Source organism: Pezoporus flaviventris, unplaced genomic scaffold (genome assembly GCF_033815535.1).
Source record: "Pezoporus flaviventris isolate CSIRO_AGI_PZ_B2104156 unplaced genomic scaffold, CSIRO_AGI_Pfla_v1 ptg000015l, whole genome shotgun sequence".
NCBI classification, from domain to species: Eukaryota; Metazoa; Chordata; class Aves; order Psittaciformes; family Psittacidae; genus Pezoporus; species Pezoporus flaviventris.
The window spans coordinates 38274490-38296825 of record NW_026892563.1 but is presented as its reverse complement, the minus strand read 5'-3'; the positions used below and the strand labels follow the sequence as shown (position 1 = coordinate 38296825).

The 22336-nt window shown below is 53.0% G+C and overlaps 1 protein-coding gene across 2 annotated transcripts; it reads left to right on the top strand.

Annotated features, from left to right (window-relative positions):
• Window positions 1-1824: 1824 nt before the first annotated feature.
• Window positions 1825-14745, top strand: PIANP (PILR alpha associated neural protein). Of its 2 annotated transcripts, none has more exons than XM_061454082.1 (7): window positions 1825-2074; window positions 2383-2523; window positions 8829-8897; window positions 9051-9607; window positions 9766-9847; window positions 10096-10314; window positions 10453-14745. In XM_061454082.1, the coding sequence occupies exons 3-7, from the start codon at window positions 8881-8883 to the stop codon at window positions 10472-10474; spliced, it is 897 nt and encodes a 298-aa protein (XP_061310066.1). In that variant the 5' UTR covers window positions 1825-2074; window positions 2383-2523; window positions 8829-8880; the 3' UTR covers window positions 10475-14745. The 2 variants fall into 2 exon arrangements, with proteins under 2 accessions (XP_061310066.1, XP_061310065.1); XM_061454081.1 differs by having other exon boundaries at window positions 1828-2074; window positions 9048-9607.
• The last annotated feature ends 7591 nt before the right edge of the window (window positions 14746-22336 follow it).

Genomic DNA, 22336 nt, shown 5'->3' with positions numbered 1-22336 from the left:
TGCCCTAACCTGTGCTCCAAACCAAAAAAGCCATTCCCCTTATATCACATAAGAGTGATATGAGTGACATTAGCCCCTATGCTTGCTGTTCCTATCACCTCGATGGCTTTCCTGACTCCCCAACCCCATCCCTCAGAGTTTTCTTGGCCCCTACGACACCCTCCTCCTTGTTCTTTCTCATATCTCTGCCTCCTTTTGCTTCCTTCTTTAGTTCTGCTCTTCAGGGGGATTTTCAGTGTTTGCGTCATTTGGATTTTCACCCTTTAACTGACCTTTCCTTGCCTGAATTTTCTCGTCTATTTTGTGCTTCCCAATTATACTAAACACATTTGTCAGGATTTGAAAAGGTCAGAAAGAGCCTGTGTGGCTGATGTAGAGCCCCTTCCAGAGCTTTCTACCCTCTGCTGCTCCCAGGTGAGAAAGCAGGAGGAGAAGCGCAGGGCTCATGACGCACTGCTGCGTCCCTGGCCATGTCTATATAGGTGGTTTCTTGGGATGAGTGTGCGAGGGCTCACTGAGCAAGCTTGGCACAGGTCACTGGTACAACTCCTGGGAGGGCTAGAGATGAAAAGGCTGGAGAATGCAACAGAAGCCTGGATAATCTCTGACATAAAGCCCCATGTATGTGAAGGGGACAAAAGCCGGGGGGCTCAGCCGCGTGCACGCCTGTTGACACACAATGGCGCTGCGGCTCACAAAAACCCTGACTGTGACATCTCTTCTGTCAGTGCCGTTGTCTCACACCCTGACCTCCCAGTGACCATAAGCCTTAACACAACCTTAACCCTGTGCCGAGATGTCCAAACACACAGCATTACTCCCAAACGTGGTGAAAACCTGTTGATTCTCCCAAACACGCTCACAGAAACACGCGCAAGACTCAACTGTTCCAAAGGAACATTCATTAGCACAGGAGCTCGTGGGAGACCTGATGAAGAACAATGGACTCAGCCCCCTCAGGTGCCTGTCCAAAGTTGGTACAATATGTTCTGGGCATCCTGCTGTGCTCAGGTTTGGTACTGTGTGTCTATTTGTCATCTGTGCCCATTCCTGACACAATGGCAGGTTGCTTTACAGCTCAGCACTGTCTCTACCATTCCTCTCTTTTTTCTCAGGGTCAGTCGCAGTCTTTCCTCCTTGCTTTATGATGAAAAGTTTGATTGTTTCTGAGGATCTGAGGAAATTAGTTTCTTGCTTCCTCATATTTCAGACCCTGGAGTGGAAACTGTCTTTCTGTCGTTGACTTGCCTCTCTCACCCATTGGTTGCTCAGCTGCTCCCATCTGATTTGGACTGTGCTTGCTGTTTGGTACTTGATGGTGGGATGAGATCTTCCCTGTGAGACATCCAGCCCCTCAAAGGCACATCTGCTTCTGTCTTCAATTTCGCTGTCACATCCCTACCATTTCCAGACGCATCCCATCAATCCCCGGCAGAAACACACTTGGGGACACGTTCAGACGACCTGGGTGATCCCTCAGCGGGGACACCCACCTTGAGGGGACACCCTCCCCCTCCCCCCCCTTGCTCCCGCAGCACCCCTCTGTCCCACCCAGCTCACTCGTGGGCAGCTCGGCTCTGTCCCTGAGGATCGACCGAAATCCGCCGCCCGCCCTCCCGCCCGGGCTGCGCCCTGCCGGGGGCATTCGCCTGCCGCACCCCCTACCCCATGCCCGGTACCGCGGCTCGCAGGGGGGCTGGGGCCCCGAAGCTCGGGGATGGGGGATGCGGGATGAGGGGAGGGGGGGCGGGACCGGCGCGGCGGCGGCGAGGGGCGGCCGGAGGGGTGGCATCTCCCCGAGGGGACTGCTGCGGGGCGGTGGCGGGGGTGAGCCCGGGGGGCGGCCCGGGGGAGGGGGATCCCAAGGGGCCTCCGCCCCCAAGGACGGACCCGTCCGGGGGTGGCATTCGGCGGAGCGAGCTGGAGCGGCTGGTCCCTTGGAGACACCTCTCTCCATGGCAACCTAATCGCTTCCTGTGAAGATCCCGAAATAACCGACGAGACGGGAGAGGAGCGGAGCCGAGCGGAGCCGAGCCGAGCGGAGCGGACAGCGGCGGCGGGCGGCGGGGGGCAGGTCCGGCGGGAGCGGGGCTGCGGGAGGGCAGGGAGCGGGAGGAGCCTTCGCCGCCGGCCGCCGGGGCGGGGGGCTCCAGAGCCGGGGGGGACGCGGTGCCCCAGCCTGGCCGCTGCCCTCGCCCGGCTCCCCCCGGCCGCCCCTCCGGCTGCAGCGCGGCCACGGTGCCGGACGCGCCCGTGCCAGCAGCCATGGGGTTAACGGGAGGCAGCGAGCGAGAGAGACAGAGACAGAGAGAGAGAAAGAGGGGCTGGACCAGTCCTCGGCAGCTGTTTATTTCAAGGCATCTCTCGCTCCCTCTCCCTCAGCCAGGGCTCAGCCTCACCAAACCTTCCTCCTCCTCCTCTCCTTCCTTCGTCCTGGCCATGAGAGGCACCGGCAGCAGCAGCTGTGCTCCCACAGCCCCCTGCTCCGCCACCCCGGCTGCGCCCCAGTCGTCTGCCCGCAAGGTAAGTTCATCCTCTCAGACCGGGCTTGGGGAGCGGGGTGCGGATGGGACTGCAGGGGCAGGAAGGGATGCGTGCCCGTCTCCAAGTCATCTCTCCCCGTCTCCTTCCCTGTGTCCTTTCTCCCCCGTTATCTTGTCCCTCTCCCCATCTAGGTGCTGTGTCTCTTTCTAGCCGCTGTCTCCTCTCCTCCCCAGTCCCCCGCTCTTTCAGTCTGGGGCAGGGGATGCCCGAGGGGCTGGGAGGGAGGGGACACAGCCGAGGCATCGCTGCCTCTTGCCCTCCAGCTCTGGGCTCCATCACAGACCTGTTGTGCTGGAGCACTGGAGCCTGCGCTGAGGAAGGCGACTTCAGCCAAATTGGCGCAGCTGGAGAAAGGAAACGGAGGGGTCAATCCCTCCTCCTGCCTGGCCAAGGGTGCAACATGCAAGAGAGAGCAATTCAGACGTGGAGACTCAGCATTTGAAGCACTCGGATGCCCGGGAACAGTAGGAAACTGGGAGGCAGAAGATTGGCAGACTCATGACATGTATTGCAGGCAGGCACTAGATGGCAGGGGACCGGCATCCTAGAGTGCTGCTTGGAATGGGGCCACACAGTTCCCAAATGCAGGGAGACTGAAGCTCAGAGGACCACTGATGGGCTTCACACGCCCATTCCCTAGCTACCAAAATGTCCAAAAGCACCATCACCCTTCCAGCCTTGGATTCTGCCCCAGCCCAGGATTTCTATACCCAGCCCATAAGGGCTCACCCTGGTACCCTGGCACAGGAATTCCCACCGGCAGTCACCAAACACTGCCCGAGCCGCACTGACACAGGGCGGGCAGCGTCAGTCCCTCCACGGTCCTGCCAGATCCTCCTGGGCACTGCCTCCCACCCTCCCAGCCTCAGCCACCGGGTAGTGCAGCCTGATGTGAGCTACTGCATTCAGGCTGACAGCCCCAGATTGAGCCTGGTCTGAGAGCTGTCCCTCCTGGCCTCGTGCACAGTGGGAACTCCATCCCCAGATGGTCTTGGCATCTCCCACCCCAGGGAACCAACATTTGGATTCATGCTGCCAGCTGAGGAAACTCCTCCGGATGCAGCAGAATTACCTCCCTGGGGCAGCTGCTCTGGGATTCCTCCCTTTCCCCATCCCTACCCAGCTGAATACAGCAGGACGTATATATAATCCCTTTTCACCAGCACTGGGGGTTCAGGCTTCCTGTTACCAAACCAGTAATGACTGCATCTCTGCCTCTTGGACCATGAACTCCGGGATGTTCATGATCACTGAGAAAAATACAGGCTTGGGGTGCCTGGGGTGCCAGACGGTGTGTTTGGGGTCTCACTGCCAGTGCCTGGGCTCGCTCTGCTCGAAGCTTGGAGACAGCTGCTAGGTTCCATGGTCCGAGATCACAGTCTCGTATCAGAGCTGTCACCGTAGCCTTTAATACTGGCTGGGAGTTAAAAAATGACAGCCAACCTAGCGTTCTTTCTCCGCGAGGAGGACTGGGTCCTCCTCAGGTTTGTTTTGATTTTGTTATCACTATTTCGAGTGGGATCATTGCCGCGGGGGAGCTGGGTGAAGGAAAGGATTTGCATGAAGCTCTTGGTGCTGCAGGGTTGCTAATGGTGAGCGTTATTTCAGCCGGCAGTTAAGTTCCATAATTTTGGCCCTGCTCCTGTGAATGTTCTGTTCCTCAGGGTCATCAGCATCTTTCCCCTTCTTCCATCCCTTCCCCCTCTCCCCAAACTGGTTGGCAATTTCATTGTTCCAGTGGAATATATCTGTCTTGTGAGGTCATCGCTGCATAAGGAGAGGTGATTGATTGCTTAGGTCACTGGGGCCTGTCCCATGCTGGGCTTTGAATGCTGACTTGGAGACCTTGAACTGGACTCTGTGCTCAAAGGCGAGGTGATATGGGTTGCAGAGGGGCACGGTGATGCATTCCCGGCAGCTTGAGTCGCCGAGCAAACAGACTGCTGCATTCTGAACTAGCTGGAGCGCTCTGAGAGCAGACAGCTTCATTCCTAGAGGCACAATATCACAGCAGTCAAGCTCGAGATGTTACAAAAATACAGATAGATCATCATCTACCAGCCAAGCCAGCCGGAATTGGGTGCAACTCTTTCCCCATCCCTGGGTGGACGGAAACTCTACCCACTTCTCACTAACACAGCTTGTGTGTGCTCGGCTTCTTCCGATCGCTCTTCAGTCAGAACTGCTCTCGGCTAGGCATCGACAAAGCTGGGAGATTCTCAGATTTTAAGGCCAGAGGGACCATTTTGATCATCGAGTCTGACCTACAGCAGAACATAGGCCAGAGAATTTCACCAATTTCATTTCCTGCATCAAGCCCATAACTTCTGATGGAACTGTGCCATTCCTTTTAGAAATAGAGCCACATGAAGGCTCCAGGCAGTAGGGAATACACCACCTGCCTAGGTGAATTGTGCTAGAGTATGACCCTCTTTATTAATAGTATTATTCCTCATTTGAATTTGTCAAACTTCAGCATTTTGTAACAGGAGGTTACAGATTGCATTTGATGTGAGGGAGCTACAGCATGGATATTGCCGGCACACGGCTGGCACCTTGGCTCTTTTATTCCTGTGACAGCTTTTATATTTGGATAGGATTTATCTTTGGGACCATGGTATACAGGAGTGCTGGGCATGGAGAAGGAGGTATTGGCAGCAAATCCTAGGGCTTCCCCGGGGCACAGTGGGATCTGAACTCTGGAGCTCAGTGTCACATTCAGGGTTTAGTCTGTGCTCTGTACTTAGAGCAGGAGTGCAGCAGGCTTTGCTCCTAGCCATTAGTTAGGGTGTAAATTCCCAGCCCCCTTGGTGAATGGGGATACATGCTCTGAGGAATGGTTACCAAGATCTGCTCTTTCATGTCCCAGCAGCAGTGGGTCTGTGCTGTGGGAGACTTACAAAGAGGGAGGAAGCACAGCTGGGTCCCTGACACTGGGCAACAGCAGCAGGATTCGTGCTTCCGTCCTGCAAATGCAATGAGAGTAGCTCCTAGTAGGTTAGCCCCAGGGATCTCCAGACTGGATCAGTAGTGGGGTCCATACGCAGTACAAGAGCAGTGTAATTCTTACTCACAGCTTTCAAGCACCAAGATTCACAAACTGAGCTCAATGAAGTGCCCTGGGGAAATAGCTTTGTCATTCACACTCTGTCATCTGTGCATCACAGGACTGGAACACTGCGATGAAGGCTCTCTACCTAGAGTGAAAATACCCAGGTACATCTTTGGACCCTGGGAGTAGCTCTGTCTGTTTTTATCACAATTAGACCTGGAAAACAGATCTGAAGGCAAGAGCCACTCCATGTGGTACTGGTACAGAAATCCAGTCTCTCTGCTCTGGCACACAAAGGCCTCTTGAATGGTTTAAGGCGCGTGGATACTGGCATTATATATCCAGGTAGTAAGAGCATTGGCACCCCCTCCTTATCTCTGAAGACCTACCAGTTTATTCAGCATTCACACCATGATGTGCATGCAGAGCTGCATGAAGGGCATTTGTTGCACTTGCCCTCCAACGCAGCAGGGTCTGTGCCCAGGACACAATCCTCACTGTCAATGGTAACTGCAGAGTGCCCCAGACATGCTCTATCTGCTGCTTCGTCAGTAAGCCTCAGAGACACCCATGCTCTGTTCGAACATGAATGCTCTGCGCACAGTGGAGTCCAGCCCTCACTGGCTGGCATTTCCACCTGAAACCTTCCTTTGCTCTCATGGCATTCGGGCCATAGGAGACACCTTTGTGCTTCTCTCAGCTCCTCCACAACCACGCCTGGGTGTGCTAGTGCAGGGGACACTCTCAGTCTCCAGCCACAATATGATCAGCAAACCATTGTGTGTTGACTGAGACTGATGGACATTGCCTCATTCCTGCATTCACCTGGAGCCACCTTTGGGGCAGGAACACCATGAGTCACCTGCTCTGCACCGCTGGCAGCAGGATCCGTGCACAGCAGCGTCTTGGATCTGAGGCTTACACCCAATAACCCAGCTGTTGCTTCATTGCTTCTACTGCATTATGTGTCCAAGAGGAGGCCAGCGCTGTGGCTCACTCCTTCCCCTCAGCTCCAGTTACCTGCTCCGTAGGGCTGAAATTTAGACCACTGGGTGTGAAAGCAAGTCAGGATTTGGCTCTGCACGGTTTCTTATTCCCAGGCTTCAGACCACGGGAATATATGGTCCAGACTGCTGTTGCTGGAGCTCACAATCTCATCTAGGAAGGTCTCCACTATAAGACATCCCAACAAGCAAGAAGAGCACAGTGAGCTGGGCAATCCCCACGTTTCTGCCAGTGGTGCCATCCATGTTAGGAGAAGTGCTAGTGGTTACATGTGCACCCCTAAGTTACCCCACTTCCCTGTGCGACTGGCACTGAGGTCTACCTGCACCTGGAGGTCTCCACTCCTGACGCTGTCCAGACCCACATCTCCTGCTGCCTGATGTAAAACACCCCACAGCCCCTGATCAGCCACTATCCCCTAATGAGTCCCAGGCATAGCCCCAGGCATTCCAGGCCAACTTGAAACCTCTTGGGTGGTTTATCTGCCCTCTAGCCAGGGATTTACTCATGGAGCTCCCCAGCGCTTGGAATTCCTTCCCTTTCCAAAGTCCAAAAGAAATTCTGTCATGAATTTGTGTTGCCAGACATGATCTTCCATGGTATCATGATCATAATCCAGATGGCCAAGGCCTCACCAGCATCTGGCTTTGGAAGAAACTTGCTCCATTCTGCTGCCTCTCTGCAGAGCTGCATTTTAATAGAGTCCCCTTCAAGGCTTAGAGGTTCAGGAGCAAAGTACAAAGAAATGTTGAGAATAGCTTCTCTTTTCTCCTCATCTTCATCTCAGGATCCCTCCAGAGACTGATCTTGCCCTGGAGGGAAGGGCAGGGCACATTAGCCGACAATTCCTTTTTTTTTTCTGTGAACTTTGTTTAAATATTTAACAGAAGGAAACTAAAAATATCCCTGGTTAATGCAGCAGGAGCTAGACAGCTACTTACTCTTGGGTGCCCTTCCTCCCAGCCCCTCTCCTCAGGTGTACATCAGGGCTGCGAGTCCCCTTACCACAGAAAGCTCTTCCTCCATCAAGAGGAAGCTTCCCGTTTAGGAGGGGCTGCACTTTTAGTTCAGGTCATGGGCTGAGCGGGAGGGAATGGCAGTAACCCCTTGGGACCCCGGAGGTGCAGTGCAGCTGGCTCAGGGCTGGAGGTGCAGGCTTGGCCACTGCGTTGACTCCCTTAACCAAGCATCCCCATTTCTTCCCCATCCCAGCAGCCACAGAAGGGCATGACAGTGGGTTGTTGGCATTCATGCTTTCCCCTTCATGATGAAGGAGCAAGCTGCGTATCCTAAACGATTTTTGTGCGTGTGTGTGCATGTGTGAAGTCTTTTTGTGGAGAGGGTCCCAGGTCAGGCATATGAGAGCTCACCAGGGAAGGGCTGGCGCTGCGCTGTGCCCAGCCAAGGGAAGGGGCAGGCAGCATGAAGGGCAGCCGTGCTACCACCGGACTGATGCCAGAGGGTGGCGTGCAACCGGTGCAGAAATCCAGAGGGGGGACCAGCCCTTAACTCCCTGATACCGATGCTTCCTAGTGCTGCGCGGCCACAAGAGTGAGAGAGAAAGAGGAGGGAGAGGGGAGAAAGGGAGGGATGGGACAGCGCAGAGGGCACTAGGATAAGGAGTGCAAGAAGGTAGTTCCACGTTAGCTAAGATGTAAGTAAATACTAAATATTTGATAGACATATTTTTGCTCTTAAATTCTTTAGCAAGGCTGGACTTTTCTCGCTGATTCACTCTCTTCCTCAGTCTTCTTGGTTTATCACTCTCGTGCTTCCCCTCTCGCTCCCTCACTCTGGCACACAATGAAGAGGCTCTTTTTTAATAAATGGATTACACGCTCTACACTATAAATAAATACAGGAATTAAGATTCCAACTTGTTCCAGCGATAAGCAAACAAAGATGCTGAATCCCCCTCTTGGCCCTCAGACAGGAGAGTCCCTGGGGAAGCTGCACATGTGCCTCTGCACGTGTGGCCCGGTGATGGCATTTTGCTTTTGTGTGCATACGGTAACGCACGTGTTTCTGTGCACTACTGGGGTCAGGGGGACAGTGCACCTCTGAGCAGGAGAGCACGAAAGCAGGAGAGGGTGCACATGTGGGTGCATGGGTGCCCAGGTGCCCTTCCCAACAGGGAGCTTGCACATGGTGGCACACACTGCCTCCAGGGAGACAGCATTTGCTGCTGGATGAGGGGACACTGACACCTCGCCCTTTTGTTTCCCAGTGAAGAAGATGAGACAGGATCCTTGCTGAGCACAAACGCTGTGGCATCTGAGATGGAGCCCAGTGCCTGGTAGGTTCACAGCTTCCCACGCTCACTGGCAACACGGGAAGACAACAGGAGTGTGGGTGGTGGGATGCTCCAGGCTGCTCCGGGCTTGTCCTTTCGACAGGAGGGACATTTCAGATACGGCTCTCTTCTTCCTTGTCCCCGACCCCACAGCAGGATGCCTCCATTCTTCTGCATCCACTCGCTGCAGCTTTGGCATCTCCTCCTCCTGGTCTCGGCCGTCCCTCCTCCCGGCGTCTGGTCTCTTCGCTCTCGGGGCCCCGCAGCCCCTCGGCCTCTTTGCACCCGTCGGAGCCCCTCAGCCCCACGGCCCATTTGCATCTGGGACAGGACCTCGCTGCCGGAGCGGGATCCCCGCCTCGCCCCGCGCCAGCGCGCCCTGCCGCCGCGGGGGGGAGAGCTGCGGCACGTCGTGCGGCTGAGGCGGCAGGCGGCGGGCGCCCGCCCGGCCACCCCGTCGGGCTTTGAGGACGGGATGCCCTCCTCCCAGTACCCCTGGGCCATTGTGTGGGGCCCCACGGTGTCGGATGAGGACGGAGGGGACGCCAACTCGGCCAACCCGGGCTTCCCGCCGCTGGGGTACACCTTCGTCTCGCCACACGGGATGGCAACGGCGCAGCCCAACTCCCACTCGCTCCTGCACAACGCGGGGCTCAACCTGCGTGAGACCCCGGCCACCCTGCGGCCCTTCTTGTTTGGGCCCCGGGGGGAAGGTAAATGTGCCTTTTGCTTCTTTCACACACACCCCACAGCCCCGTAAGGGCAGGTCCCTGTGCTGAACCTCCCTTTGCTGAACTTCCCTTTGCACTGCTGCTCCCTGGGGACCGGTGGCGGTCGCCGTCACATCCCCCTCTCCTGCTGTCTCTCGCAGGTGTGGACCCCCAGCTGTATGTCACCATCACCATCTCCATCATCATTGTCCTGGTTGCCACCGGGATCATATTCAAGTTCTGGTGAGTGGGGTTTGCACTGACGGAGGCTGCCATGATGCTGGTGTCTGCAGATGGGTGGGCAGGAGGACTGTGGGCTTAGGACACATTTGTCCCAAGGGCGCAGATCTGGTGCTTCAAGCCCTGGAGAGGTTTGGCACATGGCTGAGCTCTAACACTGAGCATGCGGGGTCCCATGAACCTCTCCATCACCAAGGGCTGGCAAGTGTCTGACAGGCACTCTTTACCTCACCCCTTGTCTCTCTCCAAAGCTGGGACCGTAACCAGAAACGCCGGCGCCACTCGGGGCAGCAGAGCAGTGGGAGGCAGCAGGAGAGCCAGCAGCCCCTCGCAGACCTCTCCCCCACCACCGTCAGTATCCTGGGGCCCTACGGTGATTCCCTGGCCCCCACAGCAGAGGCGGAGGAATCCAGGCAGGGCCAGGAGAAACTGGGGGGCCATGGGAAGAGCACGGCCTTCCAGCTGAACCGGTGAGTGGCCCGTGAGCCGGGGCAGGAGGTGTTGGCAGGGGGAAGGCAGGTTGAGCAGGACAAAGGTGCTGGTTTGTTAGCGGTGGAGCAGCGTGAATGCCTGTTGCTAATTCATTTCCGATTCCCTTTTCCCTCCAGAATCCCACTGGTGAACCTGTGATGCTCACGGGAGAAGCAGAGCTGGCTCCCCACACCTCCTGTCACAGCTGGCGAGCACAGCCTCCCACCGCCTCTGCTACCCCAGGAATAAACAACCTCCTTGTGCCACGGCCCACCACCACCACCACACCACCACCACCATCATTAACTAACTCCACCAGGATGTGCCTGGGCAAGTGGACAAGCTGGGCCTCCTTAGCCTCCTGCTGGGGGAAGGTTGGAGACCCTACCCCCGGCCCACTTAGGACAGGGTGATGAGAGAGCAGTGTGGTGGGAGGGAAGAGAGCTGGTGGTGGTGTGAAATCTCAGCCTCCCCGGCCCGTGTCCTAGCACAAACACTTGGATCTCCGTGACTCTCTCACCAGTGCATGCCTGGCATTGGGGGTAGGCAAGGTGGAAAGGCGTACCCCTGTCCCCATGGGCCCTAACCCCTCTGTGTGTCCCTTCCCACGTCGTGTGTTTTGAAGTGAACGTCTGGAGTTCAGTGGCTGCAGGATTGCCCGCCGGGGCTCGGTCTCCGCTCAGCCGGGACTCAGGTGGTAGCAGGGTCCTTTGTTGCCAAGGCCTTGGCCCTCCCGAGGGTCCCAAGGAGGGGTGAAGCTTGGGCAGAAGAGGCTCACACAGCACCTGGGCCCCCTCAGAAACCCACTTCCTTGAAGGAAACATTATCTTCCCTCTAGATGGAAGATATTCACATCTTTCCATTTTCTTTCTGCCTAACACTCTTGGGTTTTTTCTCTTCAGCTTTTTATCTTTCATCATCTCTCTGTCCCCATTTTTCCTCTCTCAGTTCCTCCCCCTGCCACTTCTCTTGCCAGTTAAAGTTGGAAAAGGTTCCTTTAGCTTTCCAAATGTTTTGATCTCTTGGAAGCCTCCTTGCTGTCCCCTTCCACCCTTCAGTCTGCTTCAGAAAGGTTTTCCTGAAGAGCATCAGTCTGTGGTGATGTTCTTTAGAAAATCTCAGGCGAAGCCCTCTGCCCAGCATGTTATTTAGGAAGCATCCTGTACACTGGGATATGGCTGAAGCATGGCATGAAGATGCTGCTGGGCATGAGGAACTTAAGGTTGATGGGCTGAGGTAGGGAATTGCATTCAGACACTCATGCCACAGGCAACAAGCAGCAGCTGTGACTCTCTACGCCTGGGATGACAAAGAACAATTTAGGCTTGACCTTGGGAACATTTGGAGGGTTGCCACATACTGCTGGTAGATGTCTCCTGGAATGCAAGGTGACTGGAGACCCATGAGGCAACGCTCACCAAGGGCATGAAAGAGAGGACAACCTTCATTAAGTTATGCCCCAGTTGGCTGGGGAACAAAACCAGTGGCACAGGTATTGGTGCAAACTGGTTGCCTGAGCATGTACTTCAAGGCTGTGGTGGTCTGTAAGGCCAGCAGCCACAGTCAGTTACTTGTGTGAGCAAGATCAGTGCATCTCAACCTCTTCCAGTGTGTGGACCCATGGGTGTCACTTTGAGGAGGGGTGGAATGGCAAATTTCAGCTCAATGACAATAGTTGCTCTCCCTTGGCTTTTGTGGTGACAGACTCCACAATGACAGCCACTGAACTGATGCAGATTTTGGTGAAGTTGCCCCTATACTGTACAAACACCTTCAGCTGCTGCACTGATGTGGCCAGAGACAGGAAATTCACCCACAATATAAAGGCTCTAATACAAGGTCCCTGACAAAAGTCATCTTGGAGAAAAGGAAATGGATCTTTCATCTTTTATCTCCGCAGTAAAAGCCTATTCTTTGTAGGACAAAGCACAGGGAATTTCTTGAGAGGCCTGGTTCTGCCCATTTACCCAGCTGAACTGTTAGGTGATCTCCAGTCCCATCTGACTCACCATGAAGGACATTTAAATGAGAGTGTAAATTGCAATAAGCTTTGCAAAAAACAGTGGAGATTTGGTGAAAATGACAGGTCAAATAAAATTACTGGCTTATTAAAAGCACAGAATGGCTGAAAGATGTAGGTGGAAAAGGACTCTGGAGGTCTCAAGTTTAAGCGCAGGTTGAGCCTCCACTTGTAGCAAGGGATATTATTGCTTTACTGCAGATCAATCTATTACTGAGCCTTTTCATTATTCAGGCTCCATTCAAGGCTTTGGTGGGCGATCAAGCTGCGGATGGGCAGAGAAGGGGGCAGATGGCTGTTCCTGCCCACTGTTCCCCCTCTTGCTGGCATATCAGCGTTGGGGAAGGACATCTGCATGCAGTCTGCAAGAGGCTGCACTGCTTATTGCTGGCAGTTTACAATATAATGCCTTGAACTGGTTTAAGTCATCTCCCAGGCCAGATTAATTAGATTGCTCTTTGATCAATAGTGTTTGTTGAAACAAGGCCAGAGTTTAGACTCTACCACTTCAAGGGCTGTCCTTGGACTTTCCCTTTCCACATGCCGAATGGGGAGAAGGTCTGTAGGAAAGTGCCAGGGCACTGCAGGAGGCGTAGTGAAAACATTCTCCAGCACTCAATGCAGGGAAGCCCTGTGCTCTGCTGGCCTGGCTTTTGTGAACTTTGCAAACAAATCAGATTTTGGTGGTTTGGGGTTTTTTCTCCCCATTTAAAACGCCTCTGTTTTTGTATCTCCAGGGAGTGAAGCCTTTCGTGGATACTGTGGTAAGGGGGAAGCTGGGGAATGCGGTAGAGAAAACTCTTACAATGACAGAAGCTTGGATATGCTAAACATCTTTTCCAAGACCACTTTTTCTAGTCAAATATGTCTTTATGACAGTCATTTACTCTCTCACATAAAACAGCTTAGGTAAGGGAAACAACTTCATTGTCCTGCCCAAACGTTCATTGCTACTCTTTGTCCCTGGAACAAAACATTTGAGATACATGTGGACACACCAGCTTCTTCCAGTCAATAAATAATCTCACTGGATCTGTTTTCTCCATGACTGGAGCTTTACAAACCATCTTCCCCTATGCAGACTGGAGCCAGAGCATGCCCGCAGTGTACTCCCTGGCACAGGCTAACAGTCTGTGAGATGCACACACAGATGGATTGACAGCACCAAGTACCAAGCGAGGGCAGAGGCCAGCACGTTCTCAGTCACAGCCCATCAGGTTTCCCTGCGCTCTACCTGACTGGAGCAGAAAGATCTGGATTCATTTTTTCCAGTGGAAATATTACGGAGAAAGGTGTGTGGGAAAACTGACTGGAAATGTTCTTGGCCTCGAGCTGAGCCTGCCCAACATTTCTGTGCAATTGAAAGGGAACGTCCAGGTGGGCTGGCTGAGTTGAAGGAACTATATCTCTGCTGAGCTCCTGGAGGGTCCTGGCTTTGTTTAACACAAGGGTGCTTTCTCTTGTGAGTGCTGTGGGAAGACTTGAGGGAGAATCTCTCCCCTCTGCCCTGTATTGTTTTGGAGCAGGAACTGGAGTCTCCCCCTGTTTACCCAGCAGTGGTATGGTCACAAAGCCAAATCCTGCTTGGGCTTTCCCATCTTGTTGCTTGCAACTGGTAGGCAAGGGAGCACACCTCCGGTGTGTGCTTCCACACCACTCTTCTGGTCCAGTTTCCAGGGACTCACATCCAGCCAAGTACCCCACAACTTCTGAGAGGGCTATCTACCTCTTCCTCAATGGCACCTAAGTGCCCTTGCAAATCTGGTCCTTTCATTCCCCGCTCCCTTTCCAGATAAGGAAAAATGCTTGGAAAGGAGCGGTTTGTCCATTCCCTGCAAGTTCTTAACACAATCACCTCCAGACTGTTCTGAATTAAACTGTGGTTTTGTTTTTTCACTCTGACAAACCACGTCTATGGCACAGCCTTAGAGCCGAGTCCTGCAGCACAAAAGCCCTGGGCCAAACTCCAGCTCCCCAGTTGCATCCCTGCTGATGTTTCACTGTAGCCCTGGCCCTACCTTGGCAAGATCATAGAGGGGGGGGGCCCTTCCTACACCAACTGCTGCTCTCTACTCCTTTTTTCCTGTTGTTTTTCCTCTCCCACTGTTTTCCTGCTTCCCATGCCTGTCCTGTACCATGGTCTCCCTCCCGATTATCTCCGCTCTCCTACTGTTTCGCTCTCCTCACTCCTCTCTTGTTCTCCCTTTGCCACTCAGTCTCGTTCTGCTGCGGCTCCCATCCTCCCCTCTGTGCTCCCTCCTGCTTCCCCGCTCAGTCTCGCTCTTCCCCCTCCCCTGCCCTTGTGTGCTGTGATATATATTTTTGTAGGATTTCTCTTCTCCTCGTGGTGAAATATTCAATTCTTGTGGGATGTTAGTTTCAACATTTTTAAATAAACCTTTGCAAAATACTGAAAGCACAGTTCTTGCTGCTCTGGAAGAGGCTGCAATGGAGATGTCAGGGTGGGATGAGAGGGACTTCGCCTCAGGCAGACCCCACTGGGATGGGGGCTCATACATCTGGCACACCGCAGTCTCTTCTGGGGTGGCGGGCAGGGCCAGTTGGACCCACATCCATCTTGCCTTGGTCTTCTTTGCTGGCCAAAGAGGCTCTTTAACCCTCCTCATGCATTTCCGCAGGAGGTGGCCCCTGATGGAGGAGGCCTTGCACACCCGCTTCTCCACCCAGAGCGGCTGTTCTACCTCCGGAGCTGCTGCATCCCAGCCATGCCCTGGGGTTTCTTGTCACATGCAGATTCGTGCTGGGAGCCGGGGTGGCCGGGAGAGGTGAGAGAAGCTGAGGGAAAGGGAGGGAGACGGAGCAATGCAGGCGCAGAAGCCTCCCTCACTCTGTTCCCCGCGGCTGCCTCCGCAATTTCTATTTACAGCCCTGCTGCCTCCCCTCCTGGCCACAGTGCTGCTGCTGCTGCTGCTGGTTTCCAGGGCTGCTCTGTAATTAAGCATCCTTGCCTCCTGCAACTCCTCCACTTTGCAAACCCCGGTATGATTGGTGCTGGGGTGAGTGCAGAGGGGATGCTGGAGACCAGCACCGGGCACAGTGGCCACTCCGAAGGGCCACTCCCCAGCAATGGTAGGAGGGTTTCTGGGTGCTGGGGATGGTCCCTGGTCCCTGTTGACTCTGCACACTTGGTGTCTGAGGCCTTTAGGCATTGGAGGGATCGTCTGCCTTACTGTTGGGGGAAGAAGGGTCCCCAGACCAGGCCTGTCCTGGAGTCTGCCCACTGGAAGGACCGAGGACCACTGCCTGCAGAGGGCCAGACCCCTCCGCATGGCACCCTGTGCCCTGGGCATGATCTCTGTGAGCTGAAGAGGCTAATGGCACCTCTTCTGCCCCTGTGTCAGGTGTGTGAGGATGGAATGCCTCACCCCTGTTGCTTTAGGTGGCTGGTCACCTGCTGCCCCGGCTAATCCTCTCCAGACAAGCGCATACAGCAGCTGTGGGGCTGAGTAGGCTGAAGAGACTTGAGTGAGGAGGCAATAAATTCTCACTGTGCTGACATTACAGACTCATGTACTCATTGGTGCAGTGAAATGTCTTGCACTAACCTCATGTGCTTCCAGCCAGAGCTTCAGCCCTTCTTGCTGATTTCTCTGTCATCAGATGCTTTTCCTTCGGTGCCCTCTCTGCACAGGCTGAGGCTGCAGGCTCTCAGACATTTCTTTTCTTCACCAGGGCTCTCTCCATACGTCACAGGAGAAGCAACATAAACTGCCCTTTTTTTCTTCTGGATTCCTGAAACACAGAGTCCCTGGACTAGTCCCTTCCCGTCACCACTCTCTTCTACTCACTGTTGCCCACCTGCCCTTGTTGAATTCCCACCCTTCTAGTTTGGTCCCAGCCCTGTCTCCTTCCCCAGCATCTTCCCTCTTTCCTGGTCTCCAGTTTTGTCTCCTTCCCTAGCATCCCCCCAGCATCCTGTTCTTCAGCAGAGAGCTAGAATGGATAGCTTCATGCTGAATGAGGGGAGCAGAGATGGGAGAAATGGATGCAACCATTTAAATAAAAGAAAATGACCTCAAAACTACAACCACATCAAGACATGAAAATCACCCAACAAATGGTCAAAAACCAGCATGAGGCATTGCTGACCACTGTGATTTCCTGAGAAAGAAAATACTTCAGAAAAAATGTTATGAAAACATCTCCCAAAGCTGGGATTCCCTCCAGCTGAGTGCCTTCTATAACCTGCAATAAATTATCCCATTATGAGAGGGAAAAAAAAACCCAACCCAGGCAACTGTCAGCTGGAAGCGCCTGTCAGTGCAGGGATTTGGCAGCAAGCTCAGCACTCATTTGCCTCCCCTGCTCAAGGAGCTTCTCCAGAGCTGGGGCTGGATGTTAGGACTCCGTGTGCTCCTCTGCCTGACTCCCCCGGTCTGTCCTGTTGGTTATTTACACTTGGTGTGCCATCGCAGTGCACCCTGCAAGAGAGACAGACTGACATTATGGGCAATGAGGGCAGTGTGGGAAAGCACCGTTGAGCTTTGGCCATCCCTGTGCTGCTCGGGGCCATGGTGTGGACTGGGCATGGCAGCACGTACAAGCTGTGCTAACCCAAGTGTAAGCCTCAGCGCAGAGGAGATGGACAGCTTAAGTTAGAGGTATCTCCACACCCTCTAAAGGGATGTGGCTGTGTAGATGACCATTTAATTAGGAACAATGCACAACTTGAATCTGCCATAAAGAGTTGCCCTGAAACAAGCAACCACTCATTTCAGCATCATGTAAAGGAAGTTGAGTAGTTCCCTTGGTTCACTCCTGCTTTGATCCTCAGAGGCAGAACTGAATCTTTATTGAGGGCTGCTGTGTCTCTGAGTGCACATCGCGCTCAGTGAATAATAGGCCATTCAGTGACGCACTCCACATTGATCCAAAGCCCAGCTCTATCTGGGAGTGACCAGAATACAAGCAAAACCATCTTCAGCTTTAGATCAATCCCCACAAGGGATCTGGCAGGGAAAGAAATGCCAGTTTCTGCTCTGGGGCCCTGTCCTGCATCTCTGTGGCTCCTAGTTAGAGCTCCAGTGGCAGCAGAGTAGATGCTTTAGGCCAGCCCATCTAGTTTGTAGGCCAGACTTCATCAACGCCTGGACATACCACAAGGGTTTAACAAACAAGCAAGCAAGCAAGCAAGCCTGGCTGACTCATTTTCTGAATGTCAGAGGAGCATAGTTTGATGTCTAGCATGCACTGGTCAAATCTCCATTACAGCCTGGCCTGGCTGAAGAGACAGTTGGTTCCCCAGTTAGGTTGCCTAAGGAAGGGTGCTTGGACAGGCACTGGAATTCTCTCAGGTACCATCTGAGACTTGGTAAAGTGACCCAGAGAGTAGGAGGTTTCTGTGCCCTTCCCAACCCAAGGGGCAGTCAGTGGAGGATATCCTCTGCTAGTGTCAGGGGAATCATTCAGTCTAGCCAGGTTAGTGCACTGTGAGTGCACACAGCTTTGGTTGAATGTGTTTATTAACCAAAACATGCCTGCAGTGCTTAAACACAGCTACAGTGGAGGCTTGTGCCAGTCTCATTACATAGATTCAGACCCACTTGGCAATACCAGGATAAGTTGTGAGATATTAAGCCTGAAACAGTTCTTTCTGATGCCTTTTTCTGCTTTGCCAGCTCCTTTCTTGTGTGACATATTGCATGTGAGTGAACATCACGCAAATGAAGGCTGAGGCTCTGTTTAGCATTACCTTGTGTTGGCTGGATACACAGCAGGAACTGTAAGAGGTGGTAGAGAGGTGTCATTCCTTCCTTTACAGTGAGATTTCTCTTACACCAAGCAGCCATGGTCTCCATGACAAAACTGAAGACCAAAAAGACTGTCCTGGCTAAATGGGGGTTTCTTGCAGCTACTCACACGGGCCAGCTTACTTGTAGCTAACTGCATGGTGCAGTAATTTTGAGTGCAGCAAATGAGGAAGAGACAGATTTTCCCCTGGTACCTGCAAGTTAGAGGAGGGCTGGGATGAAAGGGTGACGAAGCACAACACTGCCTCTTCCAGGGTTTTGGTGACAGTTCTTTGCTGATGCTCAGGCAGTCCTGTGGAGAGAAGCAAACTGCCTAACTAAAATACAAGTAGCTGAAGCTGTGGAGCAAAAACCTAAAGAGAGTTATGAGGGATCAGGAACATGAGGGAGGACAGGAAAAGGCAGGGTGAAGAGAGAGTGGGCAGAACCAGAAATTGTAGCTAGGATTGAAAGAAGGGACAGGAATGGGAAGCAGAGTCACAGGAAGGCATCAGGATGGAAGCTGAGAACAAGGAGGCTTTAAAAGAGCTAGGGTAAATGAAGACAAGATGGGTGAAACAGGGGTCTGGGAGCTCATGGGGACTGGAGTGATGCTGATGCCAAAGCCCTGGTTTAGCTTGAAGCACTTACCCAACTCTCCTGATCCTTCCAGCTGCCTCAGGAGCAGCAGCTGGATCCTCCCCTGCCTGCCACCTTGGGAGGGAAGGGGAAGCAGATGCAACTGTCCATGCTCATGGCTCAGCCCTCAGAGCTCAGCCTCACTACTGCAGTGCGGATCCAGCCCATGTGTCAGGCATACAGGATTGTCCTAAAATGTAAGTCAGGGGGTAAAAGTCCCTTTTTCAGGTTTAAAGGTCTCAGCCCTCCTGATGTTCACCCTGAAGGAAGATGCATTCCCACTTAAGGGACATTGTTCCCTTTTCTTGCCAGCTTCCTTTTCTAATGTCAAGTTTTTGGTCATCATTTTCCAGGAGCTGGGGTGGAGGCCACATCGTCTGATGTACAGAGACACCAAGAACTAAGCCACAGGGATTGCACTCTGACCACACACAGCACTGAGACCACCAAAAATGATGCTGTTGGTGTCTGCCCTTGGGCTCCCAAAGCCATTATATTGGCCTCTGACAGTTACCACTAAAGGGCAAGACCAGCCACTAGAGTGCTGCATGACGAGAGAGGAGTTCCTCAGGCTCGGAGATGAATGCACTGCAAAGCCCAGGAAGAATGACGCATGAGAAAAGTGTTTTGCAAAAATGAAGCCAAGGATGCAAATGTGAAGGAGTGACTCTGACATGATACAGTGAGCACCATCCTCTGCACCAGAAGGGCCTGGTGAAAAGTAGCTCAAGCTCATGTAATGATAATGTGAATGCAAGCATCTATCAGGATGGCAGATGAAGGAAGAGGCTGGTGTTTCACAATTTCTGAGCTGACTTTGCATCCTGGATGGTTGCTGCCATTTGTTTTCTTGCGTGGTAATTCCAGGTCATTTCCCTGCACAGTTCGCTGTGCTGATTTCACATACCCACCCGAGCTGTGCTTACTGTATTTTGTTTAAATATGTGAAATTGCAGGCGACTCCATGTGACGTCTTATGCAAATTGCTTCTTGTGTTCCTGTGCATATTTGAAGTTAATTTGAATCTGATCACAACTCTGACTCTGAAGCCATTGTTTAGGCTGAGCACTCACCAACTCTCCTGATCCTTCCAGTTATCTCCGGAGCAGCAGCCTGAGCCTCACTTGCCTGCCTCTGCCTTGAACCAGAGGCAACGTGCACTAGAAGTGATGTGGCTTAGATGAAGGTCACATTCCAGGCCTCTGCTGATGTTGCCAGTGCAGTCAGAGAGCAAGTATTTAATTGGGTAGCTGGAACACCAAACTCATGTGCAAAAAGGGTCCTGGGATGATTTTTAATCCCTGAAGAGCCAGGCTAGACTCCGAACAGCGAAATGCCATCCAGCAGATCAATGGCTCACTAAAATGTCCAACAGTATCCAGGCTCAGAAAAAAGTATGGTGTTATAACTCCATGAATTAAAGTTGCTTTCTGAAGTACCTTGTTTCTTAAAGACGTGCCTTCTACGGCAGTGAATCTGCAGATATAGGCAAATGTTCTACTTACAGGTGCTCCGTGTTGTTAAAAGATCAGATTTCATTAAAAACGTCTGCTAAATGCACCAGCCATAACACAGGCAGCAGTACAATATCTACACTGATCTCTGAACACATACAAGCCATTTCAGCAACATTTTTCATGCTAATTTTTTTCTTTTCTCTTCTCTTCTGCCTGCTTATGAGTCAGCAGCTAGGCTTGAAACCCTTAACCTTCACTATTGAGGAAGATGTGCACGTCACTCTGGCAATGCCTTCATCTTCTACTAAAATAAAGAACAGAAAAGAGAGTCAACCACTGAGTTTGCTGTAACTCGCATTTTATCCCTGCCTTGTATAATCCACTGTAGTGGCAGTGGCAGTGAAGGATGGAAGGATTTCTGCTTTGGGCAGTTGAGTGTAAATAGATGCTTAGAGGCAGGGATGGCTGGGAGCTGTGTGCTATGTCTCAGGGCTGCTGGTGCTCAGGGCTGCTGGTGTCCAGAGCTGGCAGTGGGAGAAAGTGAGGCAGGAGGTGCTCCAAGGCAGATGCAGCTGGTTCAGTGCAGCACCCAGCCTGTGGCTGGCCTGTGACCGCTGCTGACACCTTTCCTTGACAGTTGTTCCTGGGGCATCCCCTTCTTTTATCCCTTTTTGCCATCCTGTGCCAAGCTGGTCTCATCCTACTGACTGCCTTCTTTGGGAATGGGGTGAATGATGGGTACCCAGGCTGGGTACTAAGCCTCAGTTGAAGAAGATGAGCGAAGACAGTAGAGGAGCTTGCCTCAAAGCCCCAGAGTGCCCAGCTCATAAGGGCACACATTTCCCTGGGCTGCAGTGATGAGGAGCCTTCTTTTACTCATCAGAAATGCCCTCAGATCTGCAAGACACTCAGCCACCTCCTGAGGCAATCAGTTCCTGGACTGCCTGTCACTCATTGTCCCCTCTGTGCTGTGCACTGGAGGCGGCCAGGATGTGCATCCTGCACTCACTGGGTAATTGCAGCCCTGCAGCACTCTCTGCAGTATCCCCAGCACAGCATCCCCACAGGCTCAGCCAGCACCATTTCCAGGTGAGCCTCAGGCACCTGGCTCGGCTTGTGCTGCTTTAAGAGCAAACTTGTCATGAAAATGTCCTGCAGTTGCATAAGGAGGGAGGATTGGCAGAGATCTCCTTGCCTGTGACAGCCCCATTGAACACTCTTGCTCAGAGACTTCCAGTCTTTCCAAAACAAGTTCAGCCTCCTAGCCCCACTGATGCTGCTGAAAGGCTGTTCCAGATCCTTGCATTGGCAGGTAGCAAGCTCCTTCTAATTTCCAACCTCAGTGTACCCATGGCCCAGCCTGTGAGAATTTATTCTTGTGCCAGCATTGTCCTCAGGCTTAAATTCAATGTCAAAAACCTTTGTTAACACAGAGTTAATGTTGCTTGGTGATAGCTCATTCCTTACCAGAACATTATGTTCATCAAAATGCAAACCTGTGGAAAAACAGGACATTTAGAGTTAAAGTACATGCCCAGGCAACCTTACTTCTGCCACAGGGACTGCCAGCTCTCCCTCTGCATTCACTGCGTCAAGTATAGAGCGTTCTGTGACGACTGGAGTCAGCATTACCTGGGACACGTTGCAGGACTGTGAGCATTGGAGCGGGTGAGCAAGGAGGGGAGAGCCAGTCTCTTGAGGGCAAGCATGTGGGCATGTCTGACTCCCATCGCTGTGATGAAAGGCAAAACATTTCCGTCCATGGGATAGCCAGGCACTTTTCAGTGTGGCACTTCCAAGGACAGAGGATGTGACATGTGATAAGGATGTCCTGGGGTAAAGATTTCACCAGGCAATTCTGCAACAGCACCAAAAGGAAGAACTGACAGGCAGGCATCAGCTCATAAAACTACATCAGTGCTCTGGGAAGAACAGCCCCAGTGTTGGCCGAGAGAGCACACCCCAACCCACTGCACTGCAAAGCACAGGAGTGGGGGCAGCAGTCTCCAGCAGAAGTTTAGTTAGTCCAGCAGATTTGGCTCTCCCACAGCTGAAGAGGATTCATGCACTCCCTGGCAGCAGCAAGCTGTTTGCCCTTTTGAGCAGTTGAAGTCATGCTGTTTCTACCATGGAGGCTGCTGTGTCTAAGGTGAAG

What these genes read in the sequence shown, in the direction of transcription:
- PIANP (XM_061454081.1), top strand. An exon ending in GTTTGGGCCCCGGGGGGAAG is followed by an intron (nt 9,608 to 9,765) that starts GTAAATGTGCCT and finishes TGTCTCTCGCAG; the next exon opens with GTGTGGACCCCCAGCTGTAT. An exon ending in ACGGCCTTCCAGCTGAACCG is followed by an intron (nt 10,315 to 10,452) that starts GTGAGTGGCCCG and finishes TTTTCCCTCCAG; the next exon opens with AATCCCACTGGTGAACCTGT.